At 39.3% G+C, this 18,818-nt stretch overlaps 1 protein-coding gene across 1 annotated transcript in view; it reads right to left on the bottom strand.

Annotated features, from left to right (window-relative positions):
• The window catches only part of B4GALNT4 (beta-1,4-N-acetyl-galactosaminyltransferase 4), a 174,779-nt gene that overhangs the window by 76,086 nt on the left and 79,875 nt on the right, over positions 1–18,818 (bottom strand). The window contains exon 2 of the mRNA XM_063289239.1: positions 6,429–6,544. Within this exon, the coding sequence (XP_063145309.1) occupies positions 6,429–6,544 (116 nt within the window). The remainder of the gene's footprint in view (positions 1–6,428; positions 6,545–18,818) is intronic.

The following is an 18,818-nucleotide window of genomic DNA, read 5'->3' as shown; positions in this document are numbered from 1 at the left end:
GAATATGCAAAATTACAAAGCTGAGAGGAAGCAGTGACTAGTAAGAGCCCCCCAGTTCTAACTTTTATGCCAACGTACACTCAATGTTTGATGGAAGTTCAAATGATCAGAGGTTAATCAAATATCTGTTCCTCCTTCCTAAACTCAATCACCAATGAGAAACCTGTCTCCTAGGATTTATTTTTTTTCATTTGCAATCCTGAATTTTGGAGTAATTTCGCCCAATCTTTGCAAGCTTTTCAAGGCGTCCAGGGCATCTTTGGCATCATCCAACTAACAGTATTTCTGTATTAATTAGGATAGATTGTGAAAGGTCCATTTTATGGTGAGGAGACTCCCTATTTCTCAAAACATTTAACAACTAGTATTTGTTCCTTGGATGTGTGGTCTTTTTCTTGAGGGTCCTATTCACACATGGCTCTCAGTTTGCACAAATAATGAGAATCTATCGAAGATATTTGCATTTTGTATACAGAATAAATATCTTCTACTTTCATGCAGTTGTGAATATTTTAAATCAAATCCTTCCTTCCTTCCTTCCTTCCTTCCTTCCTTCCTTCCTTCCTTCCTTCCTTCCATGTGTAAAGCATCCTGTATTGATAAATAAAGTCAGAATGGAGTATATTTTTATACAACAGTGAAACAAATCCAAGGGCATACACTATGAGAACTACTTAAAAATAATGTTCATTCCATTTATAAAGACTACAAAAGTAACAATAAAATGTTAATGATAAGAAGACTGGATAAAAGGGAATAACAATGACTGTAGTCAATGACAAAAGAGAAGATTGCCAGAAAACCAAGCATTACTAGTATTGCTAAATCTTTAGGCAATCTTTTGGCATTTGCAACTTTATCTGCATTATTTATTTCAAAAAGAGTGAGACCAGCAAAGTAAAAATACTGTAAGCACAAATACAACAGTTTTTAAAGCATTACAGATGGCAGCACTTTATAACAAGCTTCTAACTCCTGACAGAGAGATGAAGATAAACACAGATAAGCACACTCACACACACAAGGTTGAAAGCATACAAAATGTTAATGAAGGATAAAAACAATCCATGTTTCTTTCCTCTTTTTACTACTGCTTCCAATCTTTTAGTAGGAAGACAGCAGACTGTTTTCCTAACAGCACAGTCCATTCTCAATGGTTCTTATGAAACCTGGGTGCAGCCATACAGCAGCAGTGGTTAGGAAAGTCATAGTGTGTATTTTCTCTCTTCAGTTTGGGTTGTGGGTCTATTTCATCCATCTAGGGCTAAAGAACTTTGAGTTTCCTTTACCATCCTACCCTGGATGATTTTCTATTACACAGAACTCCTACCGCTTGAGCTTTCACCTTGGATAGCTGCAGCCCTACAGATGTTGTTCATTTCTAAGATAGGAACAGACAAAACTTAAGCTCTTCAATAGCAATTTTATGCCAAAGGAAAATGAATGTGTGCCAAGAGATTTGGCAGATATTGGAACCCCCAGGAGAGGGAAAATTAATTTTGTAATGAACAAAAGTGTGTGGCCAGATAAACCAAAGGACAAAACAGAAGGCTATTGTAGGAAGAACCCCAGAAAGAAAGGGCCAAAATAATCAACTTTAAATTATTTCCTGGAATTTTATTCAACATAATGGCTTTAAAATGAGCCTTAAATGATCCATTTACACCTATTTTCCCACCAATTACTTTCCCCTCTGCAGCAATAAGTAATCTAATTGGAAAGTAAAAAGAAGAATGTTTTTATGTACATCAAAGCAAGTCAGGAAATATATTCAGTAGAATCACAAAATACAGCTTTCTTGAACATGTATCTGTTCAGAATACAGGTAGGAAATTGCATATTGGAATACTGTCCTGCACAGGAAATTAGCATTTCAGAGAGGAAACAGGCTGGGTGAGACATACTTGTTGTCTTCATGCAGGTAGCCTTTTGAAAAACAAAAAAGACAAGAAAGAAAGAATGAATAAAAATTCAACAACATAGCTGCAGACTTGTTTAACAGGAGCTGATAGAACAGATGGTCTTTAGGGGTGGTTTTAAGCATTTCTATAGAATGCTGGCTTTCAGATACTGTAACTTGAATAAAAAGTAAAACAAATAACTTGTTGGGAGATCACAGTGCTTCTCTACTAAAGGAGTCCAGATCTCTTCTGGGGCTTCTAGGACTGTTGCTTAGACTACCTTAAAGGAAGAAAGGCTGCTGAGATTTGTGACTTCTTTTTGTCCCTGATATCTTCAGCGATGGTTGCTGGGGTCACCACATAGCTTTATGCTTATGATCAGAGTGCAGGTAAGGCAAGCACTTGTTTCCTCCCTGACCAAACAGGTCAGTTTTGCCATTTCTGACATTTCTGACATTTTTACAATCATTCCTCCATTACGGGAATTCCAGTACACTTCCATCTTTGTGCATAAAATAATCTTCCGATTAACCAACTTTTTAGTTGCTACATTGGCTGCTATGATTCTGAATCCATGCGGTGTCACAATGCCAGATGCATCTGCCAAGAATGTTGCAGATCAAACTAAGTTTCCTGACTGGAATTAAGAAGAGGTTAGTGGGGCTCTGCAGTGTAACATTGACAGCTTGGAGGCAAAGAAACACCGTATAGTCTCTACAAAGGCTTGATCCCATGAAATGCTGCTTGGAATCATGTCTCCCTGCACTCAAGAGGAGGCCATGCTGCTTCCAGTGGATCCTCCCTGTATTTCTTGCTCTTCCACACAACGTTGTCTCTCAAGCCAGCGCCTGGCCTGGCCTGAAGAAAAGCTGCAATATATATGCACCGTGAGGTACTCCCTTAATTCTAAATAGCATCAGGAGGGGGAGCAAAGAAGAGATAAAACCGCTCATTAGAAACAAAACCCTGGGCTTTGGGGAACTCTGTGGAGATTTCGCAGCAGGAGTCTCCTTCCCCAGAAAAGCTGACAGACCCTGACCTCAGATTGAGGAGATAAGCTTATTTTGGATGTCTTCAGAATACCCTTATGTGTCTGTTTTTGTGTCTGTGTGTGTGTGGGGAGAGAGAGATAGGGCTTTCAATCTCTATATATTTCCTCTTACAGATGAACTCTTACTAAGTACAGTACCATCAAGTGTTTTCTCATTAATCCAGAGTGTGTGTGTGTGTATTTGCTACTGAAATATATTATATTTAGTGAAACAAAATTCCAGGTTCTTTGAAAAGCCAGTGCTATATATAACTTGGCAATTTAGTTCAAATGTGTATAATTAACTAACAATGAAATATCAGCACGCTTTCATTTTGGAATATTTATTCTGGAAATTTTACTATTGGAGATAGACTGGCTTTCAAGAGTTTTGGTTTCTGTTCAGGGCTCTGTGGGCAGTCTAGCCAAGTATCGTTTCCAAATGAACAATTCTTAATGCTATCAATCAGAAGGATTATGCACCTATTCTGGTTTTCGTTGTGGCAGGAAAATTACTGAGAAAGTCCTGGGGAAAGGCAGGAACACGATTGGGAGTCGTGAGCTGGACTGCTGGACAATTGCACCTGGAAACTCCTGCAGGCACTGTTCATGCATCTTTCTCCCATCTGATAAGCTGATCCCGTGATACCAGCTGTGGTACCGGAAAGTCAGAATGCTTAGGAGGATCAAGACTCCTATCCAAACATGGCAGCCAAAATTAAAGACTACAAAAATGGTTAAATCAGTAGTAAACTGGCAGCAGCTCTGCCTTTGGTTTGAATGTTTTCATGCCAACTGCTGTAAGAGACAGCTGCCGCACCAGGCATGCTTCTGCATGGATTTGTGCCTTCCCTTTAAGCCCTGTTCTTCCCTTGTCTCTAAAGACACATAATCAACATGCTGTTAAATGTTAAAAGTTATTGCTCACGCAGAGGACTTAATTAGCATTTGTGTCCATGTATGGCCAAGTAACATACAGCACTCTTCTTCAGCTTATGTTAATTGTTCTGCATGACTTCTCACCCAACTTTTTCAATATTTTCTCTTTCATTCTGAAGGTGCTGATGCCTCTCACACAGTCACCACTATCGTCACAAGGAAAGTATCCTTGGCGGGCAAGGAAGTATTTCCCTCCCTTTCAGATCAGGCTTTTTGTGTGCCAATTTGCTTACTATTTCCAGCCTGCCTAGGGTACTGAATAATTCTGGGTAGAGCCAAAGCTTTAACATAAAGCCACATACCAACAGGACTGTTAATGGAGTCCTTGGTGCTCTCTGAGCTTGGTTGCTTGCAGACTTTCAAAGGTCTGTAAGGAAACCGCCAAGCTCAGAGAGCACCAAGGACTCCGCAGTTCAACCCTGAGCTACAGATACTCTCTTCGATAGGAGTGTTAATGTCTTCTATTAACCAGTCTTATGAGACAGCTTAACAAGGTAGCTCTGCAGCTTCAGCAGACAAAGGAAAGGCACTGCTAATTTTTCCTTCAGCTATCAAATGCCAGCTTCCAAGTACAGTAAATTGCTGCTCCCTCCCAGCCAAAAAATTCAAAAGGATGTCCCATATATTACAGTCTGGGGCTTCCCAATTCCCAGAGCTGTTTCTTAAGGGATGCTGATATCACAATTACTTTAATTCCAATCATACATTGTCATGGAATGTGACCTTAACAACCAACCCTCTTCCCCCCACTTTGCAAGAGCCATTTTTAGAGAAAATTTCCTGGGGGAGAGAAAAAAAGAATAAGATGGAAAATATTAATACTGGAGGACAGGAAGAAATCTGTACAGATTTTTCATCTCACTGGACTACATTAAGTTGAGCGCAACAGGTTGAAAATCTTTCTAAACCACCCTGTCCTTTAGCAATAGACAGGGCAAAAACCTAGCCAACTGTCTAAATCAGTGTTTGTCAACCTTGGCACCTTTAAGATGTGTGGACTTCAGCTCCCAGAATTCCCCAGCCATGGTTGGCTGGGGAATTCTGGGAGGTGAAGTCCACACATCTTAAAGGTGCCAAGGTTGACAAACCTTGGTCTAAGCCAAGTGCCACTGGCTTTCAGAGAACACATCAATGTTTCAATAAAACCAAGGCATGCTTATATTTTAGTCTTCACCATCCATGTAAATATTGCAGGGGTTTGTAATTGCATTCGACAGCTTGACAGTAGTGTTGATAACCTCTGCCCTTCCAAGATCCTGGAGAGGAGTCTTCCTTCAACAGCACTGGCTTCACAGAATAATACAGTTTCTCACTGCTTTCTAATTATTTTCAAAGACAATGGCTAGGTTAATACTGTGTGTGTGTGTGTGTGTGTGTGTGTGTGTGTGTTTGTGTGCACGCGCGTGCCTTTGAGATGGTTTCACCTCCTGGCAACTGCCTGGACAAGTCCCTGCAGTTTTCTTGGCAAGAGCTTTGGAAGTGGTTTGCCATTGCCTCCTTCCTAGGGCTGAGACAGAGTAACCGGTTCAAGGTCACCCAGTTGGCTTTGCACCGAAGGCAAGACTACCACTCCTGGTCTCCCAGTTTCCAGACTGGTACCTTTAACCACTATACCAAACTGGCACTCTTATACACTGTACCAAGCCATCATGTGGTTTGCTGGGTTTTGGCTTCAGACAATGTGAGAACTCAGAAACTGTGGCTTTTAAACTACAATTTATGGCTTAGCATGGCAAGTGAATTTGGCCATTGTAGCCTGTTCAACAAATTGTGATTAAATAAATAATAGTTTATAGTGATATATGAACCTAGTCAGTCTGAGGTCAGAAAGTGTCTTTGATTTTCTTCAGTTCCAGAGAAAATCAGAGCCTTTCAGTGACAAAGCACTGCACCTTCAGAGGGGATGAGGAAGGGTTTTGGTCTCCAAGCCTGGGTGGAGGTACAGACTTTTCTTTGCTCCAGGAACTTTTAAAGCAGGTAATGACAGAGACTAATCTTCTATCTGTTCCTAAGCTAAAAAATGGAGGAGACATGGAGCACCATCCATCTACTTACACAGAACTTCAGAGGAACAGAGAAACTCTAGAGATAAGAGAAATGGGGGACCCAGAGCCCTCCAGAATGAACTCCAATTCCTGTTGGCAACAACCCATCCTGTTTGGAGATGGTGGGAGCTGGAGTACACCATCCCCCTCTCTCAGGGTGTTTTGCAATCACATTTTTTTTCAGACAAATTTTGGCCAACCCAAAGTAGTCCCCTATGGATCCCAAGCAGTTCATCTACATGCCATTAACATATGTTGCTATTTAATACAGATGAAGTCTTCCTAGCTGTGACACTGCTGGCTTTCTGTCTGATGTCTATATTATGTTCAGATCTCAAAGCACTTCCTGACAGGTACTCTCCCCATCCCCAAGCATACTGCGATTAAGAAGAATCACCTCCCTCTTTTCCTACTATTCTAGCAATCTAGTCCCCAGCAAACATTGTTAGCAATCTTTATTTTTCAATAAGTAACAAAGAGAAAAAGCAGGAAGCCAGGCACAAGTAAAGTTACCATCTGCTCATCCTCCCGGCTCTCACTGGAGTCCTCAGCCTTCCTGTGGGGAGAGGGAGCACGGGCTCCAGCTGCTCGCTTGCCAGGGTCTGTCTCCTCTCCCAGTCGTTCACCATCTGCAGAAGAAAAAGCAGATCATTGCAAGCCATGAGAAGTCAACGCACAGAGCCAAGGCCTGCACCGACTCTCAACCTGTCCAAGTTCCAGGCGGCAAGGGCCGCTCCAGGCCTTCACAGCCAGGGAGAACAGATGCTGGAATTAGTCCAGTACTGAGCAAGCAAACCCACATGGTTATTGTCATTTCTATGTTTCACGTTCTGTTTTATGTTTTTAATATCTGAATGTTAGCCACTTGAAGTCTTTGGAATGGCATTGAAAGCAAATGCCTATAAACAAATAGATAAATACATACATTATCCTTTCTGACATTAATCAACAGAAAGAGCAAACTACTCAAGGGTTAAAATGACCACAACCACAACCTGGTAGTTCTTCAAAAAGCCCTTGGGTGTTTGGGTCACTAACTCTCTCAGGTCACTCTCCATCCCTTCCAAATTGTCAGTTTATATTGCAATAAATACGCTATTAATCATATTTGAAATCCGAATGCGCTGTCCCTCAAAGCAATGCTTTTTTAGTGGTTGTTCGATACTCCAGCTAGACATTTTGTTACTTTGAAACTATTGTTTTTTTCTCACTGCATTTTGGCTTTTTTTTTTTGCTACATTTATTCCCTTTCTTCCTTTTTTCTCTCTCCAGGAACTTAAGGCAGCTTATGCTGGGATGTCACCTCGTTTTATCCCCATAGCAATAATCCTGTGACATAGGCTTGGATTCAGAGAGAATCACTCACCCAAAATCACCCAGTGAGTTTTCATGGTAAGGGTGGGCTGGGTCTCTGCAGTCCTTCCCTAACCCTTTAAGCACTATGCCAACTACTTCCCCAGTTTCTGCAAGCTTGCTTTCTGGTGAGTCAGTATTGTAATTCAAAAGCAAGCAGAAAACAAGGCTATATTGTTCTTCCCAGTAATGCACCATGATTCTATCAAGTTGACTTTTCTTCAAGAGTTTTAAAAATTCTTTAAAGATAGTTTACTTTCTCTCACCCAACCACTGAGGGTTGTCTCTTCCAGTTTATAAAAAGAAAAACAGGACACAATCTCCTCTGACAAAGCTGAAGATTTACAAAGGTATTATGTGGGGAACAAATACTGGGTGATTAACACTTGAAATAAGCTAGTGTTTGTACAGTGTTAACATGAGAAATTTCCTGCAAAGAGATAATTTTATGACAGTGTTTCTCAAAAATGGCAGTTTGGAGATGTGTGGACTTCAACTCCCAAAATTCTCCAGCCAGTATGGCTGACTAGGGAATTCTGGGAGTTGAAGTCCACACATCTTCAAGCTGCCAAGGTTTAGAAACACTGCTTTATGAAGTGGGGAGAACATGTAGAGAAAAAAATTTACAGAAAGAAAGAAAAGAAAATGTTCATGTCCAGACAAAAAACAAAATTCACTTGAGCTAGTTAAGAGGCTTGTAGAAATCATTCACATATTTCTTTTCAATCAGAATGGCATAAACTGCCAGAATGTCATCCACTGAAGCACCATTGGACAATTAATTTATGGAATTTGCTAGCATCCATCTCAACGCTCCCATGTATTAGGGATAAGTGTTTACAAAAAATATGTTACAGCAACAACTATAAGTATATTCTTTATTGTTATTTTAAATCATTCATGAAAAACGATAAAGTAATGCTTGAATTTGTTCTCTGCTAACATAAGACAGATTTAGATAGCTTCTTGGACTTTTAAGTATGTAGACAGATTTAGAACAAGCCACACATTCCTCCTTTGAGGACATTGTTTCATCTTGAATTAGGCCAATTAACATTAATATTCCTGGCTTCATTCTCTCATAAATTTCCTTGCACCCTTCAATACAGGATATGAAGCCCTGAAACTAGCACAGCTGGTGAGATTACAGACACTACAATTATCAATGAGAAATCACAATACTGTCATCTGTTTCATGCAAATATCTGTTGCTTAGTGTTCTAAATAGAGACCTTTGGGTCTCAATCTTTGGGACCAGACTTTGCCAGTGCAACAACATATGTGCATGACAGCATATGTGCTGAACAAGCATTCCTTCCTTTATAAACTAATCCTCCACCCTCAGTTTTATTATTTTGGCATGTCATGAAGGTGCCTGTAGAGGTCTGGTGAGTCCTTCCTTCATATGAGGACTTATTACTGAGGTAGGGAACAACATTCCTTGAAATGCTACTGAATCACAATTCCCAACAACCTCACTCAGCATGGTCAGTGGTGAAGAATGTTGGGAGTTGTAACAGGAACATCTGGGGTTCCCTAGATTTTTTGGTTTATTGAAATGTAAGTGCCCGAGTTATGGGGTACATGAAAGAGAAGCAGGGCTTATAATTTATCCTATTTATTTGATGTGCCACTTTTCTGTAGAAAATGGATGTTCATGACACCTTAAACTTCAAACAGAGCACACAGAATACAAAAAAACCCACAAGTAAATTAAAACATGAATAATAAAATCATTGGCCATTAAATAGTCATGGGAGATAAGAGCTCCATTATAATCTGCCTTAGCTGTTCTGCAGTTGGAACACTCTTCAGTTCTGGGCACCACTCTTGAAAATGGAAATGCAGAAGCTGGAGTAGGTTCAAAGAAGAACTATCAAGATGATAAGGGGTTTGGAATCCAAGCTTTGGGAAGGATTGAAGGAGCTGGACATATAGCTTGCAAAAAAGAAGGTGAAGGGGAGTTATGATAGCAGTGTCCCAATATCTAAAAGGCTGTCAACTACAAGACTCATTTTCTGTTCAAACCAAGGCAGAACAAGCAGCACTGAGTTGAAATGAAAAGGAAGGTGATTTAGGCTGGATATTAGGAGGACTTTCCTGGTGGAAGAACTATTAAGTGGTGGAACAAGTTGCCTAGAACAGGTGTACACAATTCCTCTTGCTGGTGGTATCCAAATAGGAGCAGGATGACCATCTGTTGGGGATGGTTTCCTGGACTGGGCAACTGGGCAATGGGTTGGACTAGAGTTTGCCTATAAGCTTCTTTCCAACTCCAGCATTCTGTGATTAAAGACCTGGCTAAATAGATGTCTTTAAAGATTTTCTAAATACAAGAGAGTCTGGGGGCCAACCCAGCTCCAGAGGGAGCATGCTTCATAGACTGGAAAGGATGCAGGAGAAGAACCCTTACCACATTATGGATAGAGAAGTTTCTGAAAATGGGGGCATCTTCAAGAGAGCTTTTCAAACAGGTTCCTAAGAAAAGAAACAGTGTCTCAGGCCTTAAATGATTTGGGCTTAAAATGTTAACATCAGTATTCAGGACAGACTTGGATGAGAAATGAGATGAGAGATGAGAAGGAAGCTCTTCAAGCAAATTTAGGAAACCATTTGGATCCAGATCCAATCATTTTAGTCAATCCTCCATCCTGCAAAAGTCTGAACCAGCCATTAGTCAAAGCTGAGTCATCTGTCCATAATCATGCAGAACTTGCTGGCTTGGGAAGGACAGACTATTAACACATTAGTCGCCCTGCTGCCTAACACTGTCCTGGCTACCCAAATGCAACAACATATATACTCAAAACTGGCAGTTTATTTGATGGAGCATTTCATCACTCAGAAGGAATTCCTATTGACAACAGCCACAAAACTTCCTCACCCTCCAACTTTAGCCTGAGAATAAGCTAGCCAACAGAACTAGGACAGATCATGAGCAATTACTATCCAAATATATCAAGCATTTGCTTGCTGATACGTATTGATTATTTTTAACTTTGTTTAGTTATAAGGGTTCTTGTAAACTGGTTGTTAACTGCCCAGAGTTATGTATTTAAGATGGGTGGCTATATAAAATTTCTAAATAAATACATTCGGGCAATGATCATGGAGACAATGATGAGTCATTTCTGTCCCTAATGTACTATCCATTATACATTACATCTCTGGGCAGCATATGATCTGGTGCAGTTCATTCTTTTTCTTTCTTTTTCTCTTCACCTTCCTGGCTAGCTTTTTCTGGCTCCTCCCAGGTCCATTTGAATGACAGCTTGTGCAGTGATTTTCTGGGCCTATTTGGCTAGAAACCTTTCTGAATCAGCAGCATAATATTGAGTCCCAGAACTGGGTTTGAATTCCATAGAATGAGATCTGGCTGTGTTCATCTGATGATTTCTAACAAGAGTGAAACCCATCATGTGCCACCTTCTGGTGGTCAGTGTAAGTGAAAACACCACATAGGATACGTAAAACAGAGTAAAAATAGAAAAATCCCCCTGTTCCCCAAGAAGGGGTGGAAATCTTGTAAAACCTCGGACCCAGGCATGACATAGTATAACATCTGTATACCTCTGTCTGTGAGAGCTTAAGGAAATGTGGAGTACGTATACCTTTCTGATAGAATCAGCACGATGCTAGATTCCTGTGTATGGAGAGAGGGAGAGAAAGCAAATACATTCTTCAGAGGCTGGGTGGGAGCTGACCCAAAAGCCTGCCCTAGCACTAGTCTCCGTAATCCTCAGCTCAGCTTGCAGACAGTTGGGCTGGCCCCAACTCTGGGAGAATGGCAGTGGTTCTCTAAATATCTCCTTTCGTACTGTTATGCTGAGCTGCTTGCCTTGTCTCAGCCATCCATTGTTCAAATACATAATCCACAGAGCAAGAATTAGGATAAACTCCAGCCAGAGCGTTAGTAAGTACTCTTTCCAGCACATGGGCAAGTGCTCTGTGACACCATTCAGCTGGTAATACCAAGAAGCCTGGCAGCCTTGGGCAGCCCCTGCCTTCTTAGCTGCTGCCAGCCACAGCTCTGCTTTCTGAAACAGCCATGCTCTGAATGACTCTTCCTTGTGATTAGGCATTTTTTTATTCTCCAAGGAACTCAGTTCCAGAATGGGCAAGAAACGCAAATGACTGCAAAGCATGGGTACCATGGAGGATTAGCTCTTGCTTGGGAAGAAGAAGCCATTTTCCTGCCAAAATTAGATCATTTTTGTAACACCTAAACAAGGTTTCTCTTTCTGTTCTTCCCTGTCCAGTTACTTCTTCCTCTCCACAGTACTTACCTCCATCTAATTTTGTTTCCCTCTTTTTTCCCCTTTCTTTCTTTCCCAGTTTGCAGCTAACCCTCTTAACCCACCTCCATCCTATTTTTATCCTTTTTATCCTTATCATTTTGATTGCTTCTGCTAGAAGGATGGAGAGTAGGCCAGTGGGCCTTTTCTCAGTGGGCCACATTTTTTGAAAGAGGCAATTAACTTTAATTAATAGTTTTTCAAGTTTTTCAGTAGGCAACCCTAAGCTGACAAGGTAAGGAAACTGGGCACACGATATGCTTATCTTTTCCTTTCCTGTTTATGTTTCCCTTTTTTGAAGGTCATCTTAGATTCGGGCTCTTCCTTTTGCATAAATATTCTTTGCCTTGCACAGAACTGAAGGACGTGATATCCATTATGTTCTATACCAGTGTTGTGTTCGGAGTAAAAAGGATTCTGCTCAAAGGTTTGGGATATATATGCAATCATCCTATTAAACTGAGAAGACTGGGATAGCTTTTTAAAAACACAATTCTTTTTTTTTCCAAAGAGAAGCAATATCTTTATCCCAAAATACTGTCCAGAATAATAGCTAAGATAAGTATATATTCCATCTCCACATGTCTCTCTTTCCAACCCACTCAATAACTACTATTCTTCAGGGGATTACTAATACTCAAATATTGGGGCATATTTAAAAAATTGTACCAAAATAAAAACAGCTTAAAGTATTTTATAGGAGAGGGAGGGAGAGAGAATAACAGCAAACAGGCAATTTGTAGATGAATTCTAAGATGTGTGACTCAACACTGATAGCAATTTTTCCATCTGTCCCTGAATTGTAGTATACTGGGTATGAGACTACATAAGCTTGTCTTAATACCAAACAGATTGGCAACTTTTCTCTGTATATGTGGTCTGAGATATACACACCAAATGAAGGGAAAGTCTTAATTTCCCACAAGAAAAGGTCAATTCTATCAGTAAAAAAACAATCAAGTGCAGGGCTTGAAGCTTAGTAATGTTTGTTACTATGGGTCCAACCAAATGAGAAGTTAACTTTAAGACTGGCTTTTCCAAATCTGAACAATAAAGAAAGCTGGAGTCTCTACCAGATGTTTCTTAATTGTTTACCTATAAACAGCATGTTATCGACCTGGAAGAAAGTTTTTGCAACTACAGACAGGAGGGCTATATGTAGGAGAATACGATAGACAACATGATTTTCTGGAATTAGAAAATCAGAATTAAGTCCACACAGTCTGATTAGAGCACTGTGTGTCATCTTTCCAGCTATAGCTCAAGAGGCAGCACTTAAATACAAATATGTAAATAAAATGAGTCAATTTCTCCACTGTTAAAAGCATACCTAATTTAGGATGGTCTTGCGAAGCTTGACAATTTTACAGATGACTGGAAATGTTTTGTGTTGACTAACAGGACCCCTCTTGTAAGACACAATGTGAGGACAAGAAGGAATTATTCGGTTTTAACTGGTATAAGAATTTGGATACTGTATCCATAGCACTGATTGATGAAAGTTATGATGGGCAGGTCACTACCTATCTGTTGATGACCTTGGCGTATAGAAGATTGTGACTTGGAATTTAAAAGGAGAAAATGGTAAACACCACAAATTAACAAATGAAATTAATGAATGAAAGAAAATAGATAGCTGTATGCCTGTGAAACTAAGAGAAAGGCCAAGTAGGTAACACATCTGGATGAAGGAGGTCAGATCTTGTTTGCTGGAGTTGATGAATACAGAGAAGTGAAGCTGCAGGCTTAATTAGAAATGAGAGGGCTAAACTATATGCCAGAAACTGAAATGCAATCATCTTGGCTTTTGCGGATGCATATAAAAGTAAAACTTCAGTGCATGTTATGCTCCAGTGAATGATTAGAATGGAAGAACCAGGGATGTGTCTAGTGAACAACTGTGCAATATTCTGAATGAATGTGATCCACAGGGAAAGATTACTCTGGTAGTTGACATGAATGGATCAGTGAGAAAGAGATGAGAAAGTTCAGAAAAAGGGATTGGGCCATTCAGAGACCCAACGATGAATGAGGATGGTGACTTTTTAATGAGCATATGCTTAGAATAATATCTGCTTATTTCACATTACACAGTTCAGCATAAATCTATTCATATTTACATAGGACAAAGGAATGAATATAACTATAAAAGCATAACTGATTTGATTTCTGTTTATGATGAAAGACTGAATTAGCAAAGGATGGCAGGGTGATGAGAGGTTCTGAATGTACGACAGACCATTTTCTGGTACTTCCAAAACATGGAAGAAAATGAAATATATAAAATAAACTAGAGTGAAAGTAGAATTACGCTAGAGAAAGGAAGTTCAAGCTCTGAATGAAACAGTATTAGAAGACAGATTAATCTCCCCACAAAATGAAGGGAAAGTGAACACAAGGAAAAAGAATGTTGAAGCTGCTTGGAGAAGTGAAAAGAATTGAGTGCCAAAGACATCTGTGGAGTTACACTAATAGGAAGTATTAAAAAGGATGCTGGGTGGAGTAAGGAAGAGGCTGTGGATGAAAAATTGGATAAAACAATCATATAAGATGATGATTGCTGCAAAAAATGAAGGTATGAGAAAGATACAGTATAATCTGTATAGCAAGAAAAAACTGAGAAAGATCATTGCAAAGAATAAAATCAAAGATAACAAAATAGCTAAGATTCAAGGAGGCCAATAAAGAGTGGTTTTCATTGGAAACAAAAAGCTGTTTTGGAAATACCACTCAATCAATATTTTATTATGGTCACAGACCAGAGTTGTTTTGGAAAAATGTGGAGACAGCTAAGCAATACTGTAAAAATGATTTGGGACACTACTGACACAAGGGAATCTTGGAAGTCTGTCTTTCAGAGATCTGAACAGGAATGATAGTGATACATTGAAGAGGGAATTCAAAAAAACTAAATACATGTTAAGGACTAAGAAAAAGTGGGACTGAAAAAAGAAGTCATAAATGATGTCAAAGTGATGACGAATGGTAAGGTGTAAAAGGGCATAACTGAGGAAATGTTAAAATATGGATGTGGCTTACTTATGTAGTGGCTCTGCACCTTGTTTAACATGTGAGAAGGCCCTATCTGTGTCTGGCGAGTGGAGGAATGCTACATTTGTTCCCTATACAAAGGGAAAGGTAGCTAAAATAAATACAGAATCTACAAGGGGATTAGATGAAGGGGAAGACAAAGAAAGTTGTGTTTGGATGAAACTGACAGCATCCTCGCAGAAAGATGAAAAGTTTAAAGGACAAAGGACAATGCATGAAGTGATATATGGCTGTGTGGGAAGTAGGGACGGTTTGCAAGGATTAAAAGGTATGGAGAGGCATAATGAATGGTGTTGGTGTACAGATTTAGCCATACTTTTTTTTTCACATTTCATGGCTTTGATTTATTTGGATGCATATTTTTCTGAACTTTGGCACCTTGCATAATACTTAGCCTGAAAGGGAATAAATAGCATGCTGGATATATGTATGGCCCGAAAACCAGAACCCAGTTTTACGATCAGCAGGCAACCAGCTGTTGCTTCATAAGACTGTTTTATGAGAGACTTTATGAGAGACTTTTTTTCTCTATCTACACAAAAATGCAGAGCTCTGCAACAGGAATCACATAAAGGAATTCCTAAGGAGAAAAGATGAAGGTCAAAACATTTAGGCATCTGCAAGATCTTGCTGCTATAATCAAAATAACAAAAGTAGCATTGTATCATAATTCTGCCCTTTTGGGACATGTATGCGACACAGCTTTCATCATTCATCAACTTTAAAAAATATTATTTTAATTTTAAATGTGTAATAAATGGGAAGCTAGAATGTTACAAAGCTAAACACCACTGGGGTGTGTTTGTGTGTGTGTCTACACACACACACACACACACAGGGTATACCAAAAGTCAGGCCCCATAGGCCAATTACAATACTGTATGTTTTATTATTTTTTTCCAGAGAAAATGTTAGGAATGTTCAAAGTTCATGCCTCAAGTAAATAAAGAAGTGTTTAGAAAAAAATGACAACCAATTTGAACATTTAATGTAATTTATATAATAAATTGTTTATGGGGCCTGACTTTTTAGTACACCATGCACGTGCGTGCGCGCGCACACACACACATATCTTTTGGGGGAGATGGGTGGTAATTAAATTTGAATGAATAAATAAATAAATAAATATTACAAGGATGTCTTTGAGCCCATACCAGTCCTATAGGCATTTTTAGAAAATAAAAGTGATGAAGGGGTGGAGCTGGAAATGTGCCACCTGTCCAGAAGGAAGACAAATGTGAGCTCCTGGGGGATTGTAGATGGTATCAGAAAACAACATCACTAATTTTGCCTTCTAGTAATGGGTGTTTCATGGCTAGCCACAGTCATCATTGGAATCAAAATTCCAACTACACCCACAACCCCAGAAAAATTAACTATCTCTGATGCTAACTGAGAAGACAGTGAGGAGAGCAACAATGACCCTATCTGAAAAACTGTGATCATATGTACACATCTTACAAAGAACCATAGAATGCAGTAGAATCTATTTCTGAGTAAATATCTGTTGAATTAAATAATAAAAATGCTCTTTCCAAAAGGTGTTTCCCCCCCCCCCGAAATCCAGGTGGGCTCATTCTGAGAAGCCAGAAACTGTGAGCTACCTGAAATTCATCTAAAGAAGCAGGAAAAGTGCCCCCCAGCAGATAAAACTAGAATAGATACAATCAAGAGATTTCTTAGAGCACTAGATGTCAGCTAGGCTGCAAACATCAGAGACAGATCTTAATTGTATATTGGCAGCAAACTGCTCTCCTGTGTAACACAAATCCCATTGCCAAAGAGAGCTCCCATCATTCAAACTCACATTTAGCACTCTTGAAGGGGAAAAGAACTCAATAAAATGCTTCTGGAATGAAGACACTGCAGAGCCCAGAGCCCTCACTCACCCTAAATGATCTATCCAGTCCATCTATTGATCTTAGCCCAAGATTTGGCACAAGCAATGCACTTCTGGCCCTGAATGAACCGAACACAACTCTGTCATCCAATACTTGCTGACCTAGATAAGTTATATGTGGCATCTTCCCCAGATATACACACACAAGCAGCTGAGTCACTTTAAAGGAATAAACAGATCTTCAAATCTGTCTGATATTGGCACGGATGTAACAAGACGTACATTTTTCAATTTAATATTTGTACTTCTTCCAAACATGGCACCAGAAATTCCTCAGGGTAACACTATACAAGAAACAATGCAAGTAATACAACCATTACATATATAAAGAGAGACATAAAAACAAAACATTAACAGCAAAACATTAACAGTAGCAAAACTGAGAGTAAAACCTATCTAGAAAAATCTATCAGGCAGATTCAAGAAAAATATTAAGGGCAGCTCAAATAGCCAGCCAGAGAAAAATGACACAAAAACAAACACAAGAATTCTCAGTTGATATCTTTTGTGTACACTATAGGGAACTCCATAGTAAAGGTGCAACTTTTTATTTTCAGAGATGAAGGAAGCATACTTTGCCTCTAAGTGCTGGTTGTAAAATGATACTAATGATATCTGCCACTGACAACTACATTCAATCTGTAGACTGGCTTTGAAATACAGATTTCATGGCTGAACCATCTGGTCTACATTTTCCACTTTTCTGTTTCTTCTGTTGTTTTATTATTATTTTTTTAGGTAATATCTGGCCTGATGAAAAAATTCCCAGAACTGAAAAGCTTGCACATTTTTGTGCCTTTTTGGATAGTCCTAATAAAGAGATTGCTACAAGTGAAGTTGGTTAACCTTGACAAAGCTAAGTTGAGTTGGATCTGATTAGTATGTGGATGGGAAACCAAAAGGGAAAACCATCTGCAACAGAATCAAAATGGAGCAAAACCACTTTGTACACACACTGACTTTGTACACCCTTACAAAGGGGCAGAGCTTCAATTCAGAGTTATATCAAAAACCATTCTGGAAGAAGGCAATTGCAAACCATTCAGGTATTGTTGCCAAGAAAATAATACAGACCTGTCTGTGTAGTTACCAGGAATTCAGCTCAACTTAGGGGAGAGGGGTCCTTTTAATAAAGGCATTGCCCACTCATGGATTTGCATCTTTTTTTTCACAGACCAGCACAATTATAAGTAAGTTTTATATTCCTACTTGCAGCTGATTCAATAACTGACAAATGTATAACACAGAGTAGTTAGAATCTTCATTATTACAATGGTACCAAGGATGTCTGTGAGTGGAATAAGATGGGGTGCAGGGATGATGAAACACGTGTGATGATACCATCATGCAAATGCTGTGACTTACATACTTGTGTCAGGTGTCAGGACACAAGTATGCTAATTGTGCATTTGTGTGATGATGCCACTCAGCATGTATTGACATTTTGATATAATCGTGGTTTGCTGCAGATGTCACTGATTGGAAACTTGCAGCAGCTTACAAGTTAAGTCCCAATACTACATTCTCAGCTGAAAAATACTAGAACCACCACTGTTTAATATCTTCAGCTCCAAATGAATTCTATCTAGTGATCAAGAAGGAGATCACAATCAATAGCATCAAAAGTGAATAAAATGTCTAGCTGGTTATCTATCCTTTTGCACCATTAAGTTGATCAAGTCAGTTTTAATTCCAAAAACAGGCCAGAGATTGGAACAATATGGATCAACATAAGAAATAAAACTAAGTAACAAAGAGGGAGAGTTAAAAAGAAAAACCAGAAGTGAGGCAGAATGTGTAGATTGTTACACAACTGCTCTGTAAATCTTTAGCTGAATAAATTGCTTTTTATATTATAATGGGAGCTGCTCTGTTCATTATCAAACCCAAGACCCTTGATAAAACTGCACTCTGACAATAAAGTTGGATGTTACTGCATGGATATCACTACCAGATGCCTCTGACCACTATTTTGTTGGGTACAAATAAAATTTTCCATCATCATCTCTGAAGCCATTAATCCTATTGCTTCATTGTCTCAATTTCCTAAAGAGACAGGAAGAAATTTAGACTTTAGTCCATGGAAGAAATGTCTTGGTAAAAACATTTTCATGGATAAGTCGATTTTCTGTGTATAGTATGTTGGAGGAAAGGGACTTGTAACCTACCTAGTTTCCTCCTAATCATCCAGCTTTGAGCTGATATTGACTACATCTTCTTGAAGCTTATAAGGAAGCAACTCTAAAGGCTAGTTCTCCGAGGACTAGTCTTGGCTGCTCTTTTACAGGATGGGATTTGGTCTTC

Source organism: Candoia aspera, chromosome 1 (assembly GCF_035149785.1).
Source record: "Candoia aspera isolate rCanAsp1 chromosome 1, rCanAsp1.hap2, whole genome shotgun sequence".
In the NCBI taxonomy this organism is placed as follows: Eukaryota; Metazoa; Chordata; class Lepidosauria; order Squamata; family Boidae; genus Candoia; species Candoia aspera.
Note: the sequence above shows the minus strand (reverse complement) of the source record. Positions and strands in the feature narration are given on the sequence as shown.